At 39.4% G+C, this 22218-nt stretch overlaps 1 protein-coding gene across 1 annotated transcript in view; it reads right to left on the bottom strand.

The window, feature by feature from the left end:
* Positions 1-1926: 1926 nt before the first annotated feature.
* Positions 1927-22218, bottom strand: part of LOC129776568 (uncharacterized) — a 139677-nt gene continuing 119385 nt past the window's right edge. Inside the window, exon 4 of the mRNA XM_055782291.1 lies at positions 1927-3440. Coding sequence (XP_055638266.1) covers positions 3045-3440 — 396 coding nt within the window. The 3' untranslated portion in view covers positions 1927-3044. The remainder of the gene's footprint in view (positions 3441-22218) is intronic.

The following is a 22218-nucleotide window of genomic DNA, read 5'->3' as shown; positions in this document are numbered from 1 at the left end:
CCTAGTATTTCTAACAAAACTCATCCTTATAATATCAGATTATTTTCAGACACAATTCTTATTTTTTTTTTAAATTTATAATTAAATTTAATGATTTATACACAAAATATGATAGAATAAAGATAGCCCTAAATCGGACAATTCCACAACACATCCGGCGATACATTTTTTTGGTATAGATAGAAGAAGATATAGGAGTGCGTTTCATCACATTAAAATCCATTTCCAGTTTCGAACAAAGATCAATTTCGCTAGCGCAAAAATCAAATAAACTAACAGCACTTGTCGCTATGTAATTGTAGAACACATGGGAATTTAATTTTCCGAATTTTCCCTTTTCCTTCAGAGTTTTCCGAAAATTTTCATTTGTCATGTTTAGTTGGAATATTTTTGGTTGAAATATTTGTAATATTGTTATGGGACCCCCTCTCCATTCCAGAGGAGGGAGGGGTGTCATACCATCATAGAAACATTTCTCATACCCTAAAACCCTCACATCCCAAATTGTGCTTGAATAGTTCTCGAGTTATGCAGAAGTTTGCGTTTCGTTTGTATGGCAGCCCCCCCTTAGAAAGGGAGGGAGAAATGTATTCACCGTAGAAACGTTTCGTACCCCGTGAAACCTTCACATGCCAAATTTGGCTCCATTTGCTTGATTAGTTAGGGGGGGTGGAGAGTCTAACCATTATAGAAATATTTATTGCACCCTATAACCTCAATATGCCTAATTCGGTTTGATTTGCTTGATTAATTCACGAGTAATTTAGAAATTTGTGTTTCATTTGTATGGCAGAAACCCCTCCCCCCCTTAGAGAGGGGTTGATGAATTCTCGAGTAATGCTCAAATTTGTGTTTCATTTGTATGGCAGCCCCTGCTTAGAGAGGGAGGTGGAGAATGTAACCACCATAGAATCATTTATTGCACCCTAAAATCTACATATGACAAATTTCGTTTCATTTGCTTGATCAATTCCCGAGTAATGTGGAAATTTGTGTTTAATGTGTATGGCAGCCCTCCCTTAGAAAGGGGGAGGGGTCTCAAACTATCACGAAAACCTTCTCCGGCCCCCAAAACCCCCACATACCAATTTTCATGTTTTTTTTATCCAAAATATATATTTTTATTCAGGCTCATATGGCGTCAACCTGACGGGGCCGGGAGTTCAATGTTTCGACAATGTTTGCCTTATAACTATGTTAGTTATTTTTCATTTTTCAACTAATTTTCATGTTGATCGGTTCAGTAGTTTCCGAGTCCATAAGAATCAGACAGACAGGCATATATATATATATATATATATATATATATATATATATATATATATATATATATATATATATATATATGGACTCAAAAACTGCCAAACAAAAAAGTCGTTTATGGGGTTCCTCAAACAAACGATTCAATTATAGAACGAATCACACAAAATTGGAAGTTATTTTTTATACTTTTGTAGACATATGGGGGAAGTGCGAGTACTGTCTTGTACAGTCAACTCTCCCTAACTCGATGATCTGTATCTCGATATGTTCTCGATGGGCTTCATGACACCTTCGATTGTTTTTACAAGCATTTTTCTCTCCATAACTCGATACCTCCCTAACTCGATGGTCCCTTGGATATCGAGTCACAGTGAGAAATGAAAATTTAAAAAAGTAGTTTAATTATTTTATTGTAGAGAAATATAAGAATGATAGAAATAAAATACTAAAAACTAGAAAATAAAACTAAATGAAAAAACTTTTTGAGTTTGACAATTAGAGGCGAATGAACTGAAAAGTTTAAAGCCTCTTAAATCCAACATCATCATCATTTTGAGTTAAACGATTTCATTGTGATTAAAGAGTATAATAATTAGAGATGTAACGGATAGTAGTTCGGCCGGATATCTGGCTGCCGGATATTGAAATAAAACAAACAATGCATTATATTTAAAACGTTTTCATTGCAAAACGTTTATAGATACTGATGTATATTTTTACAAAAAAATTGTTACAGACTTGGAATGATTTATTGAAACCAGTATTTGCTGTACCGATCAAAAATGTGGAATTCCAAAATCGAATAATATATCACTGATGATATGGTATTTTACAATACTCCTAATACTACTTTAAAACTTTTAGTCTTTCGATTGCTCTTGTTTTCAGGCCTACATACTAAACCTATCGGATAATACCTTCAACTGGGTCTATTCGAAACATTGGGTTTATTAGGAATAAAACTTCGTTTACGTAACCGCTGACGCACAAACGATCAGTGTCTCCGTCCGAATGCTCGACGACATTCTTACATTCATTTTAATTTTTGTTTCCTTTTTTTTTGTATTGTTTTCATGTTTTCAAGCAATGAAAAATAGCTTGTGCATCCTTAAACTTTTGTTTTGGAATGGTTTTCCTTCGCTTTATTCCTAATAGCTAAAAAGTATCATTCTTTCAAGAATATCAAAATGAAGTCAATATTTCAATAAACAAGGAAAGTTTAAAGTCTTCATGTATAAAATTTGTTCCGAATAGTTTCAGTTGACGACATATCATCTAAATTCGAAATTATGCAATAATCAATAAAATATGTTTGTTATTGTATATGCTAATACCCATGAGCAAAATGTGATATTCTCAATTGAAAACCATAGGCTAACGCCATTGAAAATATAACCATACGATCATTAACTGATACTTTGCTCAAGTTCTGGTGACGTTCAAATCAGGGAAATAATATTTATACCTAGGTTACTCAAACGAGAATGCAATTACAAACGAAAAATATGTTCCAAAATTATTTGAAAATTGATCGCTTCGGTTTGGGTCTTGCGACAATTTTCCTGCGTCGAGTTGACGATAAAATGAATGGAATCATTGTCGAAGACACAAACCAAAAATTTTAACTTGCCTTTTGTATATAAAAAGCTCTTGTTTCGCTCATAAAGCTTTACCCCTAACGTTGCTTGAATGAGAATACTTAATTTCAGTTATTATTTACTCCTTCTCTTCATCCCTACTTCTATCAGACTGGCAAAAAGATGATTATCATCGCAAGTGTCTTACGAAATCAATTTGTGATGCTGGATTGGTTTCATATTCTTCTGGCTCTGCTCGATCACGTAGAAGCTTTGTGGTTTGCCATTGCTGGCGTAGTATTTTCCATGAGTGCTTTTTTTCGCTTTTATCGGTGCATAATATGTTGGGGTTTTTTTCCTCTGGGGCTTTTCGCCCTGGTCGGCCGCAGTGTACTTCATCATTGATTTGTCCAATGTTTCGTTCTCCCAGGGTTTGTTCCATGTTGAGATATCTTTGATATCGATTAGCTCATCGATGTTGTCATGATGGCGAGAATTCGGGCTACGACTCTGGTTGCCGCCCAGGATTTTCTTCAGCACCGGAATATTCCAGTGATAGATACGTCCCGGTTTGCCGTTGGACTTGAAACCTACTGGTATCTGCGAAAGATATAAACGGAGAGAGAAAATTAGCTAACATCGACGCATGTTTCTTTTGGTTCAAGTCACATTGAGCATTCCTTCGTCGCAACGACGCGAAATTCTATAACATATAACGACGCAATTCAACGTATAAAATCAGTTGTTCGTATTAGACGACATTGGTATAAGTACATATTTGATATTTTAGCGCTATTCTCATTGTTGTCAGTGAAAATTTATCTTAGCGAAAAATATAATTTAAACGGGAACACTTTCATGTGATCTTATTACGACTTTCACCTTGATTTATGTCAAAAATAGTGCGCCGATCAACTTGTTTCAACTATTGGATATGAAGCACCATTCCGTCCCAGAGGGCTTCCATGGTTATCCGAATTCATCATCAGTTTTCATGCGCTCCATGACGAATTTCGAAAGGGACTCCCAAAATCGACCAGAGAATATAGATGTTGTGTGTCAGTAAGAGTTAATCGGTTTAACAGGAATTTCAGGAAAAGAAAATTTATTCTGTACTAGGATTTTATAGTCATTAGCTGACCCGGCAAACTTCATCCCGCCCAAAATGTATTTTTTGTTATCGATACCTTCAAACACTTACGTTTTCATACTAAACGAACGTTCATGGGTCCAATCGCAGAACTGTTCATAGATTGATCTTCTAATCGACCCTTTAAATTACCATTTACTATAAAATTCCTAGTACTTCTTCCAAAATATTAAATTATTTTCAAACACAATTCTCGTTCAATATTTTTCAATTACTTGCAAATAACAGAGAAACGCCTCGAGTGCGTTAATAACTCTTTGGTGGTTTAACGAAGTGGTATGAAAATCAATTCATTCGAAAAATAAAATGTCGAAGATTTATATGTTTGTTACTTGTTGATCCAAAAAATTGGTTCAATAACTGAAAAACTTTTTTTGAAAAAAAATCATATCTATTGAATTTTGTTTTCGTAATTATTGATTGTATTTGTTTTTTTTTATATATATTCAGCCATTCCATGCCAAACCGATATAGTGGTTCTCAGATTTTCGTGAAAATTGGTAGTTTTGTTCTTTATCGCAAAACATTTGACCCGTATTTTTTTATTTTTTCATTAGGGTGACCATTTTCATTAAAGGTCGCCCGGAAAATCAACTTTTTCCTCTTTTTTTTTCTTTCCAAAAATGACTTTTTTTCAAAAATTCATAACTTTTGAACTACTAGACCGATTCAAATGATCGACATTTAAAATTAAAGCCAATCACCTGGTCTTTTTTGAAAAATACTATACCGGCAGAAAATTATTTTTTTTTTTCGCAAGTGTAATTTTTTTTACGAAGGAGTAGAAGAAGTAAGTTTAGCACATTGGCTTTAATTTGATATATCGATCATCTGAATCGATCTACCGATTCAAAAGTTATGAATTTTTGAGGATAGGAAAAAGGGGAAAAATTGATATTCTGAACTATCAGTTAACTTTGGAAAATCATAGCTTGAAAAAGAGAAGGAACACATCTCTGATTTTGAGATATTTTATGTAAAAAATCTTCAGCTTTCAAGAAAGAATATAAAAAATACAGCGCCTTTGTAAAATAGAAAAACCAAATAGAGGTTGGCCTCGATTATATACAGACTCGATTATATGTGATTCGATTATATACAATTTTAGACTCGATTATATACAGTTTGGAAAGAATTTTTTTTATATTTCAAATATGACTTATTTCAAGAACAAATGTAACCTTTCAACGTTAAGGTAAAATTAAAGTGGCTATTACATGTACAGTGGAGTAAAAACCGTGATTTTTGAAGATTTTGCTTGAATTTTCACCAGGATTTTTTTATATCGATATTGCAGCCAAATTAATAAAGATAGAAGTTGGGTGTCAAAGAACAAATTGTAGAGCGAAATAAGAAACTCAATTTAATTTATAGAAATAATCTAGTTTCATATAATTTTTTAGTATAAAAATAATAATAAATCTTCAAAAATTATTAACTTTTAAGTTTTTCACTTCTCAAATGTTATTAAAATCCACTAATTTAGATGTTCCACTACTACATCCTGTGCAAAATTTTCTCATCTTTCAAATGAAAGCAACAGAATCGTCTTCCGTAGCGTACTTTTTAATGTAGAGCTAGTTTGAGGCAACAGAGTCCGAAACAGAAAAAAAGTTCAATAACTTTGTCATTGTTGAAATTCGAACATATGCGTAGAAGGTTTTTTTTCATCAAATATGATCGTCTATCACTTCCTGAGAGAATCTGGATAAAATTATTTTTTTCATATGAGAAAGGTGTTTTCTGACTTTAAGGTGATGGATGAAAAATCAAATTTTTCTTTTTTATCCAAAAAACGAAAAATACATGCAAAAAAACGAATATAAAAAAGACGGGTGGGTAATGTCGGGGACATAACCGGAGTGACGTAGGACTATACAAAGGGGACAGCTTTTGTTAAATATATATTTTAAATATATTGTTTTATTTTCTTCTCCTACTCCTAGTCCTAGGATTAGTTTACTGTTTACTCTTTATGAACATGTTGATGGTTCTGAAAAGAACCTTTGGTGTTGTGTTTTTGTTATCACTCGATATCCCCATCTTGTTCGGCTAAACCTTTCTGTTTAGCGATTGCATTTGCCACTCGCCACAGCTTTCACAGTTGGAAAATTTCTTCCCATCCAGCTTGGGACATATTTTACAGTAAATTACATTCAATGGCACGTCGCATTACCACCACTCAGTGTCGGATTGGAGGTAATTTTAACCTGTAATTGAACATTTGCGATGACAGTGGTACAGTGTCGACTTTCAATGTGGGGTCATAATTTGGACCCCGAACTCTATGTTTACAAAAATGTCCAACTAAATATGTCGCATTACGGGTCCGTCCAATTAGCTAAATGTCGAGATAAGTGTAAATTACTGTACTTTCAATCTAGAAGCAATTTAAGAATTGGTGAAAATCAATAAGCTCAGAACAACTGCCAAATTCACATACTCATCATATCCTGACAAACAAATTATGAAAAAATCAATTTGTGTTTTATTATTATTTTGGATATTGTTTTAGAAAGCATTGAACTGTATTTCCTAAACTTTTTTTTGGAAGGTTTAATGGCCCTGAAAAGCGCCTTGTTTTATGGAATGGTTCCAATTTAGAAAACTTTGTACTCGTGGTTTTGAAAAAAAAAACCATTTCGAACGCCCTCGATGCCGCCTTGTTCTGGATTTGCCACCAAAGCAGTTTGTATAAAGAACAAACTTTTTTCTTCTGCTACTTGATGCCGTTTTGCGATTGCGTTTGCCACTCGCCACTCGCTGCAACTGCCTGTTGTCTTGATGTCCACCGAACCGAATGTGTTCTGTTCCGAATGCGGGTTTTCTTATCGTCGCGAGCAGCTTTGCCAGCTAACTCGATCACTTCGGCGGCCGAAACTATATAACGCCGGCTAGGTGGACTGGTGCACTGGTACTAACGCGCTCGGCCTAGCTACCCTTGCGGGGAACTTCAGATCAACACGGTTCGAGCGGGATTTTGCCTTTCCCTTCACTTTTCCTCCTTTACCATGTCCAGACATGGCTGCTTGGGTTGGTTTGTTGATGTGTTGTGATGCGAACCGATGTGGTGTACGGTTTGAATGAGAATGATCGTTACGGAAGGAAGGAAGGAAGGTCTTGTATTATAGAGACTTTAAACTTTTGCAGTTCATTCGTCTCTAGCCTTGAGAAAGGCCCTTTGAAAACTCTACTCTACTTTACTCCAGCGCTACCACCTCCGCCCTCTTGCCTTGAGAAAGGCACTCGATCCCTCGCCGTCCAGCCCGTCCAGCAACGATGTTGTCCAGTTGGTGTCCACACAAAGAATGATCGTTACGGCAGCGGAGCGGGGATTTTTAAGCTGACTGGCTGGCTCGAGAATTACGCATGTGTGAGACTGCGACCAATGTTTCGTTCATTTTTTTCTTTTTCCTTTCCAATCGTGCATCATTCTATTTCGCTGCTGCTCTGGTTGCCCGTTTTGGTCGGTACGATTTGAGGAGCACAAAATGGACCAATCAAAAATGGGCACATAGTGCATTTTGACAATGCTTGATATTTCACAATTATTCAATTATTTATCTCAAGAAAAATGAAATGTTATTCGTTATGATAGATGCGTAGATATATTTCCTATCAATTGATGCAAAAACCTTTGCGATCTATTGAGAAATGCTCGAGTTATAAGCGTTCCAAATCTTGCATTTTTTCCTACTTGTTCAGTGCCTAGATTTCCATTTCACCCCCTATATCTTCCGGTTAGACGTAGTCCTACGTCAAAATTTTTTTGACTCGATTATATATAGGATTCGATTATATACAGTGAAAAGAAATCAGAAAATGTATATAATCGAGTCCGCCCTGTACAATCAATAATTAAGAAAACAAAATCCAACTTTTTTGCGAGTGTAAAGACGGGAAAAATTTAATTTTTTTGGTCCACCATAAAATGGAAGTGGGCACTCTAATGACAAAAATGAAGAATACAAGTCTAATATTTTGCGATAAAGAACAAAATTACTATTTTTACGAAAATCTGAAAACCACTTTATCGGTTTGGCATGGAATAGCCCTTAGAGAGGGGAAAGGGGTATCGAAAACACCATTTCTGGCCCCCTAAAACCTCCACATACCGAATGTGGTTCTGTTTGCTTGATTAGTTCTTGAGTAATGCAGCCCCCCTTAGAGAGAAGGTGGAGCGTCGAACCACCATAGAAACATTTATTGCCCCCTAAGACCATTACATGTCAAATCTGGTTTTATTTGCTTGATAAGTTCTTGAATAATGCAGAGCCGCCCCCCCTTCATTAGGAAGGGAGAAGAAGTAGCTTGATTAGCTATTGAGTCATGGAGCCAAACCTTCCCCGCCCCAGTTAGAGAGTGGGGGGGAAGGTGAAATCACTATAGAAAAAATAATTGTCTCTTAAAACATCCACATGCCAAATTTGATCCCATTTGCTTGATTAGTTCTCGAGTTATGCAGAGATTTGTGGTTCGTTTGTATGACAGTCCCCCCTTAAAGAGGAGGGAGGGGTCTCGAACTGTCATAAGAACATTCTCCGGTCCCAAAAATCTATATATATGAATTTTCTCGCCGATCGGTTAAGTAATTTCCATGTTCATAATAATCAGACAGACAGGAAAACAGACAGACAGACGGAAATCTATTTTGATATAAGGGAGGGTGGTCCTGACCAAACATGCTAAATTTCAACGGTAATTCATCATATAAAAATCTCGTTTTTGGCAACTTCAGTATTGAAATGTATAGTAGAGGGATGGCCGAAAGGTAGTCCGCGGTCTACCGGTCGTCCGCGTAGGTATTCCTAGGCGCCGGCCAGCTGGTCTAGGATAGTGTCACCTCGAAACGCAATGAATTAAATACATAATCCCACCGTTTGCCGTGAACATTTTGTGAGGTGTTTATGCTAACCTTAATAAAACATATCAGTTGTAAGAGTAAGAGTAAGTTTCCGTTCTAATATTTTCTTCCATTGTTCGTTGTTCGACCATAACTTGTAATAAGGCGAAAAAGTTGTCACTAGGAACAACTTCAACAAAGTTTTCTCCAGGAATATAAATTATTAAATGACCAATTGAAAATGCTGGAACCATCCGGTGTATGGTTTCGAAAATCAATAAAAACAGAATTTTTGGAGAAAACTTCGCCTTTGAAGACAGCGAATGCGAGTTTTCATGCATTATTGTTATTTTAATTTTAAAACTATGATAAGTAATGTGAATTAATTGTGCAGATTTCTTTCAAGCAATATAGACATGAATAAAGCAACAGTGATGAATGATTAATAAAAAAATTTCTAAAATTAAATATGAACCCCTATTATGTAATTCTAGATGAACATAACTTTACTGGTTAGCTCTATTTTGCTACTAGATACAGCAAAAAAAAAGTGAAAGTTGTCGGCATAATTTTTCGAGCTGTTTGGTTTGCTTGTTGCATTTCTGGTGGTTTGATTCGGGAAACACTTCGGCAACGTTTTGAAATATGAAATTCGTTTGACGGTGGTTTGCTTCGGGAAACATTTCGGTAACGTTTTGAAATATGAAATTCGTTGACGGGCGACGTTGACGGGCGGGTTGAATGGAATGTGCAGCAATAAAAATTCGGGGCTCAACGTGTTAACCCTCCTATACTGGAGCATACAGTCTCACAGACAGACCAAATTTTGTTTTAAGGATGCTGAATTAAAAGACTATTGAAACTAAATGAAGTTGACAAAAGGGTATTTTCTGGAGTTTGTTTTTATTTAATTATAACTTTTACTATTTTAAATAAATACAAATAACGCCAATAAATACACAAGAATACTAGAGATTACATTCATTTTCTAATGACTTTTTGATACAGTCAACGTTGGTAGACCGCCACCTAACATTTGAACAGTTAGTCGTCCGTCATGCCCAAAAGTTTGGCCACCCTGGTATAGTATAACTCTTTAACTATATTTTCTACCGATCGCTGTGGTTCATGAGTGTTAAAAAGGGGGGAAGTAGAGGCTAATTCGGAAGTCCTCTTTCTCGATTCTTTCAAAAATTGTGGTCCTGAAACGCCCATTGCTGAACGTTCAACGCTTAATGCTTAACGCTTAACGTTTAACGCTTAATGCTAAACGCTCAACGATCAGCGATCAACACGCAATCACAAACGCCCACACACAGGTAGGGGTAGTGGGGGCAAATTGGTCATGGGGGGCAAAGTGGTCACCTGCTTGTTTCGTGGTATAACTATTGACTATAGATGCCGTATTGATGGTCACCTTATGTTTGAAGAATTTAATGATTTTTGAGTCATCCTGTACTTCAATAGAGCTGTCGCATGTCAAAATACAAATAAAAACAGAAATTACTCCATCGATAGCCATTCGGCCGTAGTTCTGTGCCTATGGTATCTAAGGAATTTCTTGTGAAATTTAGTTTATTTAACACCTTCGTCGCCCATAGCGATTCGGTCGAGTTTCTTGCGGGGTCCAAATTCAACTGTCGGTGCGCTAGAGGAATAAGCGGGCAACGATAATAATGAATTCGGGTTCGATTCAGGACTACTTTTCTGTTGAATCCGAATGAAATCAACCGGCTGTTGATTAGAAAACTTATAAAAATAAGTTTTTAGTCAATTGTACAGTGTTGGAAATGATAATAAAAATGAAATTTTACCGAACGTACTTGCGTTATGTACTATATTCGATCGATTTTTCACGTAATTCGTTTTCATCGTTCTTGGCGCTTTGTAGTTAAAAATCTAAAAGAAGAAGCAAGTTGCAAGTTTTTTTTCTGAGAATGAGAATAATAATCGCGCAACGCGAAGAAGCCCCTGTTTATTCTAAAAAACAGTATGTTTATTATGTTTTTTTAGACACACGTGTTTTTTCATTCTTAAATTGTTCACCGGACGGCGTAATAGTAAATGCACATTCAGTATTTTTTTCAAATTTAAGTAAGATGCACATTCAGTATTTTTTTCAAATTTTTATCTCGGATCTATTGAGGATGGCGTGAAATAAACGAAAAAGTACGTTTTTCACTATAGATCCTACGTCAAACCACATAGGGGTTCAAATAAACCACCAAAATTTCTTAATTAATATCCTTTACAATATTTGCCATACAGCTAGTGATTTGGTTTGGGCGCACTTTTTACTCCCTTACCCGGCCAGACCATTTGGACGAAAAAAACGCATAAATCTATCCCATTTAGCTTGATATGGGCGGGTGACCACTTTTCCCCCACTAGGTGACCACTTTAATTACAAGGAAAAAAAAAAGTTCGATTTTTCACCTTTTTTTCTATTGATGAAAAGTGTACTATTTTGAATTTATATAGTAAAAGCCGTTTGTTATCTTGAAGAACAATGAGTTGAACTATAATATTCTTCGAGAAACGGGAATTAAATCAGTATGTGGGCGTTGAAAATTGGCATATTCCTTAGGGTGACCACTATGCCCCCACTTCCCCTATGCGCATATGCACACGCAAACAAATACTTGCTTTAACACGCTCACGCCGCCGACGGTGGACGGGACTTAATCAAAGGCGTATAATAACACAATCAAGTGCGTTCCCCCGGTATGATAGGCACCTCAGTGAACGTCTTAACCAGTGAACTGTGGTGTCTCCATTTAACACTAATATACTCGCGCATAGGTCTGTGAGACCGAGAAATCAATAATTCGTTCATTTCTCAGAAAATATCAACACTACGACTTTGCGATTCTCTCTAGCTTCGTCATTTGTCGTTCGTCATCGTTTAGCGTATCGTATGAGGATGAGTATGAGGGACTTGTATCATTTTTTACCACTTTCGGTCTGACACACCGACGCGAGTATAGGAGTAACTGTTTTGGACAAGTGACTTTTTTCCTATTTTAGAATATTGTTCAATGAAATGTATTAATTAATATCAGTGGCGTGGAATATTTATTTAATATAATGCATAAGACATTACCGGACTTTTCTTATTTGATTCTAGTCCTTTTTGTCGCCGGATTGAACGGATTCATATATTATTTGTCGATATATTCGTCGTTAGATTCATACGTGCAAAAGTAAAATACAAATGTTTGACTTTCGTATATAGTCACTGAATTCAATTTTTTAACACATATGCACACTTGTGAAAGAATTTTTGTAATATATGAGCTGGATAATATCGACGAGAAAACAAGTCGCAGGAAGTTCCAAGAAATGCTTTTATATAATCTTTTGACGTAGGATTACGTCTTTCGGGAACATATTGGGGTACAAATTGAAAAACGAATATCGATCGCATCGTGAAGAATGTCCAATTTCAAACGCGCATTGCTCAGTCATTTCATGACGGATTGATGAGATTTTTACATCAAAACATTGCGGCACTCTATAACAATTTTTCACCTTGAATAAAATAATATATATCATAGGAATTTTAATCAACCCTGGTGGACTCCACAGCTTCGAAATCTCCGCAATAGGCTGCGAAAAGCGAGAAAACGATTTCTTCACGACAAAACTCCAATACGCAGAAGAGAACTACACGAGGCCGAAGAAAAATACAAGAACTTGCAGCTTGAAAGCTTCCGCAAGTACATAAATGCTCTTCAAAGCACATTCAAACAAAATCCAACTTCTTTCTGGAGTTTCGTACGGAACCGGAAGAACTTGACGCGGATACCGGACAAAATCGTTTATCAATCCAGCAACTCCGACTCACCACTTTCTTCTGCCAATCTCTTTGCCGATTTTTTCCAAAACATGTATGAAAGCAATTCATCTCAACCAACCCGCCAGTATATTGACAGTCTGCCATCTTACAATCTCCGTTTCCCAGTACTTGTGTTTGATGAAGATGTGGTGCATAAAGCACTCAGTTCAGTAGATGCAACAAAAGGACCCGGTCCGGATCTTATTCCCCCGGTCTTCATCAAGAATTGTGCAGCGATGCTCGCCAGACCAGTTTCTATGGTTTACAACCAATCTCTGCGCGAGGGTATTTTTCCCGAGACTTGGAAGCTTGCATCGATAACTCCAGTCCACAAGAAAGGCAGCTTTCACGATGTCGAAAACTATCGCCCGATATCGATTTTAAACTGCCTAGCAAAAGTGCTCGAGAGTCTAGTTCATGGTGCACTATGTCCGATTGTACAGCCTGTGATTTCAGAGTCCCAACACGGCTTCGTTAAAAAACGCGCAACCACCACGAACCTTATGGCATACACTCACATGCTAATCAACAAAATCGAGAAGCGGCAACAAGTTGATGCTGTTTACGTCGATTTCTCCAAAGCTTTTGACAAAGTACCCCACGACCTTGCTATTCTGAAAATGGATCGACTTGGTTTACCATCCTGGATCATAAACCTGCTAACCTCATACTTATCATCCCGCAAAGCTTTTGTCAAGGTCCACGGTACTAGATCCAACGAATTTACGATTCCATCTGGTGTGCCACAAGGAAGCATTCTTGGTCCTCTGATTTTTGTATTATTCGTTAACGATCTGTGCGAAAGGTTATGTTCGGAGAAAATTTTATATGCGGATGATTTGAAAATTTACCGAGTAATACATTCAAATTTAGACTGCTGCATACTGCAAGCTGACATTGAGCGATTAACGGTTTGGTGCCAGGAAAATGGAATGCATGTAAACGCTGAAAATGCAAGGCCATCACATTTACGCGCTCTCGCTCCCCTATTGTACACGGATACATGTTGAATCTCTCGCCACTGCAGAGAGTCAATAGAATCAAAGATCTGGGAGTTCTTCTTGACAGCAAGCTGCGTTTCCATGAGCACGTCTCGGTCACAATTTCAAGAGCAAATGCGATGGTTGGATTTTTGAGACGCAACACAGCTCATTTCGATGACGTCTACGCTCTGAAGTCGTTGTACTGTGCTTTTGTTCGCAGCGTCTTGGAATACGCAGTACAAGTATGGGCCCCATATCACGCTGTACATATCCAGCGCATCGAACGTGTTCAGAAACGCTTCGTAAGGTATGCTCTACGTGGCCTGCCCTGGAATGATCCAACCAATCTACCACCCTATGAACAGCGCTGGAAAGCCGACGATTGATGCTACAGAGAATTTTTATTTTCGATGTATTGACAGACAAAATTGACTGCAGCTATCTACTTCGAAACGTTAGCCTACACGCACCATCCCGACAGCTACGCCACCATCGAGTCCTGGCGATGCCTAATCACCGTACCATATATGGGCAAAATAATCCATTAGACGCTTGCTGCCGCGTCTTTAACGAGGTATCTGAACTGTTCGATTTTAATATTAGTAGGTTAATCTATAAGAATAGAATTAAGTCCCTATAAGCAGTCTGTACAACCATTAGGTCGAAGACGTTTGACATTAAATAAATAAATGTAATTAACTATCGAACAATTGAAAAATCTCAACCCCTATCCAAACGGTACTGATTGGTCGAAATTGACGTCATTTCTTTTTCGCCTGCTTCGCTTCTTTCGTTCCCCGATAAGTCAAATATTTGCATGTCGAGCGAGTAGGGGGCGCCTATTTCTCACATACCAACTGATATAAAAGGACGGTAGCATTTTTGGATTTCTCATGAGAGATTCTCTGCTGTTGTGTTGAGCAGTAACGACGTGTTTTAGCTCGCTCGTGTGTCTAGTAAAAAGAAAAAGAAAAAGAAAAGTAAAAGTGTTCCCTCGCGCTGGACGTCGACGTCCCCATGAATCAAGCCGCAGGCAAAACGCGCTCTGGCGCAAGTGGTAGCACCAACGGGAAGCGCTCCCGGTCTACAAACGTCGCCGAACAATCGGGCGAATCCCCTGATCCGTCGGCTAAGAAGCTGCTGGCGAACAATCGATATGCTGTTCTCGAGAATGGTGACGAACCGAAATTAGGAAAAAAGGAGAAACTGCCGCCGATCTATGTGAAAGGCTTCCCGGAGGGGCTTCATGCTCGAATTGCCTTTTTCATCGAGAAGGGTTTGAGGTGCACCATCTGCCGTTGTGCGGAGGGCTTCAAGTTGATGGTTCCTGCCATGAGTCACTACAAGGCCGTGTTGGAGATACTGAAACAGCGGAACTGTGAGTATTTCTCTCACGACATCGAGGCTGAGAAACCGTTCAAGGTGGTGCTCCGCGGTCTCCACGATATGGACGCTAACGAATTGTCGGCTGAAATCGAGAGAAACGGAATCAAGCCAGTTCAAATTTATAAAATGAAGCGGCACGACCAGACCCGGACGTATCGTGACCAACTTTATCTCGTCCATTTCGCCAAGAACTTGACATGCCTGAAGGACCTCCAGAATATCCGAGAGCTGTTCCATATCGCGGTTGTGTGGGATCGCTACAGACCGGTTCACAGAGACGTTACCCAATGCTCGAATTGTTTCATGTTTGGGCATGGTACACGAAACTGCCACATGGCATCCCGCTGCGTTAACTGCGGCAAAACCCACGACGTTGATGCATGTGAACATATGGAAGACGGTGTCCCTGTCTGCGCGAACTGCGGAGCTGGTCACAATCCCACCAGCAGTGCGTGTCCGAAGAGGGCAGAGTACATTGAGATCCGAAAGCGTGCCTCCGTCAATAACCAACCAGGACGAAAGCGCAACCCACGTCCACCAGCAGTCAACGATGTGCAATTTCCCGCGCTTCAACAACGCCGTGCAGCTCCAAATCTGTCCCCTCTTCCACTCAACAATCTACGAAATCGTGGTGAGCCCGCCGCCCCCATCGCAAGCAACCAAGTGATCCCTAGCGGCTCTTCAGTGCAGAATCGGCTCATGGACGCAGCGTCGCAGCAGAATCAAACCCCCCTCCCGGGTCTGTCGTACTCACGTGTAACATCCGGCACGACCGCCGAGGGCGCACCTTTGAATGATAAGGAGCTCGTTCTGCTAGTCTCCGAGGTCATTAGGATTCAACGCACATGCAAGACATTGAATGAACAGCTTGAGGCTGTTCTCGCCCTCATCTCCAAGTATGGACCGTAACATCTTACGAATAGCAAATTGGAACGCTTGCTCGCTCAAGAGTAAAGCCATTGAGCTCGTTGACTTTCTCAACGAGAACGAAATTGACGTAGCTATTATCACGGAAACACACCTCAAACCCGATATAAATGTCTTCCTTCCTGATTTCCGCCTCGTGAGGCTCGATAGAACCAGCTCTGTGGGTGGTGGCGTGGCCATCGCACTCAGAAGAAATATTTGCTGTCAGCTGCTTCCAAGCTTCGAGCTGAAGATCATCGAGGCCGTTGGGGTGGAAGTTTCAACCCCAGTCGGTCCCATTACTATAGTCGCAGCTTACTGCCCCAAACAAACAAACATACGGGACGGCTCGGCAGCATTTCTTCGAAACGACATCGTTCAACTGACTCGGCGGCGGCAGCAGTTCATCATCGGTGGCGACCTAAATGCGAAGCATCAAGCGTGGGGCAACACCCGCTGTAACCGAAACGGTATGATCCTGCACGATGACTTCCAAGAAGCAGAGTACACCATTCTAAGCCCGGATGGTCCCACCCGTTTGAGCCGATCCGGTATCCACGCAACCATCGACATATTTATCTCAAACACGACAAATATCTCGGAGCCTGTCGTCTACCAAGAGCTCAGCTCTGATCACTATCCGGTGGCGATTGAAGTAGGGTCATCCGTCAACAGATTCCTGGCTTCGAGACACAACTACCATCGCGTCGACTGGTCGCAGTTCCAGCAGTGCGTCGACATCGATATCGATTATGACATTGTACCTGAGTCAACCGACGACATCAACCGTTCCCTTCAGGCCATAGATGAGGCGATCTCCCGGGCCAGAGACCGACACGTTCCGGCTTCAAGAGTGGTGAGTAACTCCCTGAATCTAGACAGGTTAACTAAAAATCTAATTAGACTTCGCAACACTATCCGTCGCCAGTATCAACGGACTGGTCTCCTCCACCTGAAGGCTAATTGCAATCGTCTAAAGAAAATCATAAATGCCAGGATTGTGAATCTCAGGAATAAACAATTTTCAGATCATCTTCGCTCGCTCCCAGATTGTGCAAAACCGTTTTGGAAAACTGCCAAGCTCCTTAAAAATAAACCGCGACCCATTCCTCCACTCAAATCACCGGATTCGTTCCCGTCTCTGCTAATTACATCTGCCGAAAAAGCAAATGCGCTTGGTCAACACTTCGTGGATTCTCACAATCTTGGTCGCTCCATGGTGAGTCCCCACGAGCCTATCGTCGAGGAGGTTCTGGTTAGTGTCGCTGATACCCCCATCGTTCTACCCGAGGAATCGAGAATAACGGCTGATGAGGCGATAGCTGCGATCCGTAGTACAAGAAACATGAAGGCCGCCGGGTTCGACGGAGTGCTCAATCTCGAGTTAAAAAACTTGAGCGTTGGTTTCTTCGAGCACTTGGTATCGATTTTCAACAAGTGCTTGGAGCTTGGCTACTTCCCGTCTCGCTGGAAACTAGCCAAAATAATACCAATCCACAAGCCTGGTAAAGACCCTACCAGTGCCAAAAGCTATCGCCCCATCAGCCTCTTGTCGTCAATCTCAAAGCTGTTTGAAAAACTGGTTCTTAGTCGATTACTAGAGTTTGCAAATCAGAATAACATCTTCCTCCGTGAGCAGTTTGGGTTCAGGAAAGGTCACTCCACTATCAGCCAGCTTGCGCGTGTCACGAACATCATTAGGCGGAACAAGTCCATGTCCAAAACATCTGCCATGGCATTGTTAGACGTCGAAAAGGCGTTCGACAATGTCTGGCACAATGGTCTTGTGTTCAAGCTACGACGTTTCAACTTCCCGGTCTTCCTTATCAAGTTCATCGGGAACTATCTCTCGGATAGGACTTTTCAGGTCTCTCTAAACAACACGCTCTCCGATATGTTCAGCGTCATAGCGGGAGTTCCGCAGGGTAGCCTCCTAGGTCCTATCCTGTTTAACATCTATACATCTGATGTTCCTCCCCTACCTGGTGATGGCGTGCTGTCGATGTTCGCTGATGACACCGCTATCATCTACAAGGGTCGATCGATACGTCCGTTAACTAGAAATTTGCAGAGAGGCCTGGATGTTCTTTCTGACTACCTAAAATCATGGAAGATATGCATCAACGCGGCGAAAACACAAGCCATAATATTTCCACACTCCAAATCACCACGACTTGTTCCGCCTAATGACGTGAAAGTCCACCTCAGCAGCACTCCCATAAATTGGTCGAATGATGTAGTCTACCTGGGCCTCACCCTGGACAGGAATTTGAACTTCGCTTCCCATGTGAACAAAACATCCACGAAGTGTTCCAAGCTTCTCAAGTCGCTTTACCCGCTCATCAATCGAAAGTCTACTTTAACGCGGAAAAATAAACTTGCGATATACAAGCAGATCGTTTTACCGGTGATTGAGTATGGTCTGCCAATCTGGGAGAGTTGCGCCAATAGCCACCACCGTAAACTTCCAAAACAAGATCCTTCGAATGATCCTGGACAGTCCACCTAGGACACGAATTTCAGAGATCCACCGGTTGTCTGGTCTTCAGGTGCTGGAAGAGCGAAAAAATATAATCCTGACTAGATTCAGGGAGTCTTGCCAGCGGTCCCCGCACGTATTCATTCGGGACCTAGTCCCATAGTTTTATTTATTTTTGTAGTTAGGTAGGTTATCAAATTTTCCCAATTAAAAATTTTATATTTCCCTCCTTCCGGGTTCATATGTAAATTAGATTACAAACGATGCATTGTTATAAACATTCTTAAAAACAAAATTCAATCTGAACGAAGTTGCCGGGCCCACAAGGCTGATCAATTGACATGTAAACTAAAAATTGTACTAGATTTAAGAATACTTGAATAAATATCTTTTAGTTGGATTTCTCATTCTCGTTCAACGCTCAGATCGGCAAACATCTGGGCTTCTAGTGTGCAGTGCTCTACAAATCTTCCAAAACCATACGGTGCGGCAAAGGAGAGGAAGCCATCGGCAACCAATGATGGATGCGGTGCGGCAAAGGGAGCAAAGAAGAAGAAGCAGAGGAGAGCATCGAATTAAGTCTAGTGTGCATTGCTGGTGCACTCCTCTTCACATCAACAATTGGATGCGGCAAAGGAGGCAGAGGAGCGAAGTGCATTGCATCGCATCGTATCACACCCGCTATCCGTCGTTTAGCTCGTCGTGGTTGTGCCAATCAAACCCTCGCAAATCGACGCACAGAAGCCGATAGCGCCAAAGTCAAGGAAAGTATAAGCGAAACCGTAAAAGCTACCGCTCCCAAAACTAAACTGCTACATCCGACTGAAACGCAGCAGGTTCCGTACAACCCATTAAACCATTCCAGTCCTTCTCAGGACTATCAATTTGTTTTGAAACAAAATAATTTATTTTACTGTTTTCCACTTACCACAAAAACTATATAAAACCGATCAAAAATACTGTTTATTTTTACATTTTCTACTAACAACTAACATGGAACGTATAATTTTTTTTTTTTTTTTATATCTGTATTATAGTGACTTTCAACACTTTTGGCTGGTTCGTCACTTTTTACTTCCAATTTTGGAAGAATGATGGGAGTGAGAATTGAACTCGTGATCTTCAGCGTGAGAGGTATGGATGTTACCACTACGCCAGATCGGCTCCACGGAACGTATCATGTCAAAAACATACGTTTCATCAACCACCTTTTATTGGATTTGGCAAAAGAAGCGAAGGACATATGCATGCATGTATATAACGGAACGCTCCAGTCATACACAGCCCGTTAGGGACGAATGACCTTTGGGTTAAAGTCCTTTCAAAAACAAGAACGAACGATACACAGCCCGTATCAGACAAATGCATGAAGGAATTCTATAAAATAAAAATAATATTTTTGTGGTGCCTTTGCGCCAACTACACGGGCGTATAGCACCATAGTAGCAAAAAATGTCGATGTTCGTGACATCTGGTAGCAATATTTTTCTTCTTTTGAATTATAGAGACTTTAAACTTTACGTTCATTCGTCTCTAGCCCGGCTCATGTACTTACAATTATTGGTCAGTTATTTCCTGATGGATTTACGAGATAATTGCATCAATCGATCTGAGCACTCCATAACAATCCATCACAATTGATAAAATAATATATCATATGAAACTAGCCAGCAAACAATAAAAAAATTTTCAAACGGAAATACCTCGTTCTGATTGGTCGAAATTGAATATACGGAGAAATCGGCTCATCAAAGTAGAGCGAACTTTTGCTCCCACCGAAGTGTATTCCCTAACAGAGACATCAAAACCAAGCTGCCTGGGGAAAATCGGAATACATGAAAGCAGGGGGCTTTTGTTTCCACTGACATGTATTCCCTAACAGAGATTTCAAATTCAAGGTGTCTGGGGGAAATCAGCATGTAAATACCCTCGTGGTCGATAGTTTAACTAACGACGCGCACAAATGGATAGTGCTTATTGTAACTAGCGTGGGCATTGCTGATTGCATACTTGCTGGCGAATTAGTAGGGAGCGATGAATGAGTGTTTTTTTATGTTCGTTCCAATAAGAATCTTTCGATGGATTAATTGAAGAATGATATTTCAATGAACTGAATAGAACCTATGTGTGATAGAATATAAATAAACTTTAAATTTGGAACTTTTATGTTGGTTGCTTCGTGAAATTTCATATCAATGACCGATATTATTGTCCAATTGAAATTCGCATTGAGGCATGTAGCATCGTGTTCTGTTGGGTTTAAAGCGAAAATGCCATTTCCATTTCAAATATATTTTCTCTATAATAAAACAACACTTTTTTTCTGGTGAGAAAACTTGATAATTGTGTTCGATAATGATAATTATCTTATATTACATTGATGAGTTTTTTTTCTTTATTTCATCCATACATAACACAGGAGCCATCTCGTCCAGGGCCACAGAGCGCGGCTTTCATCATATATCATTCCACTTAGGCATCTCCTATCGTGATACGCACCATCAAATGACTAATCACCATCTTTCTATCATTATCACTCGGTTATGGACATTGGTGGAGTGAACCAAGAATACCTAACAACCAGACAAAACGGCCACCAAGAGATTAACAATGTAATTCTTCAAACATATCCAAAGTCAGCATGTAACAGATAACCCAACGGAATCCTACGTCAACTATGCGGTCGTGTCTCGGACACAACCCTCCTGTGACTTTTTATGCCCCATCAAAAAAACAGGTATTAAGTTTTTGTTAACCAGGAACACACGGACAAAGAATATTAGAAATATGAAAACTTGAAAATCCATCTGGTAACTATCTAGAAGGTCATTATACCTTCTTCTCTTCGAAAAAAGATCCAAAAACACGCTACAACTGTATGAAATGTAAAAAAATTGTTTGTCACGAGCATGCAGATATGGTATGTTCTGATTCTTACACCAATGAAATCTTAATCGATAAATACGCATTTATGTTATTTCATAGCTCTTTATACTTTCATGAATTATATTCAGATACTTCCAATTAATAACAGGAAAAAAAACGAATTTCGTTATTTGTGTTAGAGTATCAAAAATTACTCTGTTTTGAGGAGGCTGAATTAGATGACTATTAAAAATGAATGAAGACGAAGAAAACATATTTTCTGTACTTATTTCATTTAATTACACCCTCACCTTCAAATAAATACCAATAAATCATAAAAAATAAACAATAGCAATATTACAGAGAAGTTCAACTTTCGGTCTGATTTTGCACACAGTTTTGCGTCGCCAGAAGCGAGCCATGATGAGTAAATTCGTCAACCGCAGAGTGCAAACGGGGACGCATGACATCATCTCAAACTGTTTATGTTTTCTATTTGTTTGTTTTATTCTGGCATAGCATCAAAATATTCTAAACATCTTGATTTGTTTTGTTTTTCTCAAAAATTGAAATGTGTGTAGATAATGACTGATTTATACGCATGACGAGTATACTCGTCAATCACAGTTAACTGGTGAAATAACTAAGAAGCAAAACAAAAGGTCGGTTTAGGACCCCTTTCGACGAAGGATTGCGCAGTGGGTGTTGTACGATCGCTGAAATCTGTGTTTTTCCCTAACACAAACTTCAAAACGAATGAGCTTAGCGAAATCAGCATTGCAGAATAAGTGCAAGGTTCAGTTACTTTTGTACCCGCTTGCATTTTTGCGGAATGTATGCGGACTTCAAAAGCGGTATGAACACAACACTTTGGCTCGGTTATTCAAAACTGCATTGGAAGATATCCCTTCATGTCTTCAGCTTACCG

Source organism: Toxorhynchites rutilus, chromosome 1, assembly GCF_029784135.1.
Source record: "Toxorhynchites rutilus septentrionalis strain SRP chromosome 1, ASM2978413v1, whole genome shotgun sequence".
Classification (NCBI taxonomy): Eukaryota; Metazoa; Arthropoda; class Insecta; order Diptera; family Culicidae; genus Toxorhynchites; species Toxorhynchites rutilus.
The sequence above is the reverse complement of the archived record's forward strand: the minus strand, read 5'-3'. Positions and strand labels throughout refer to the sequence as shown.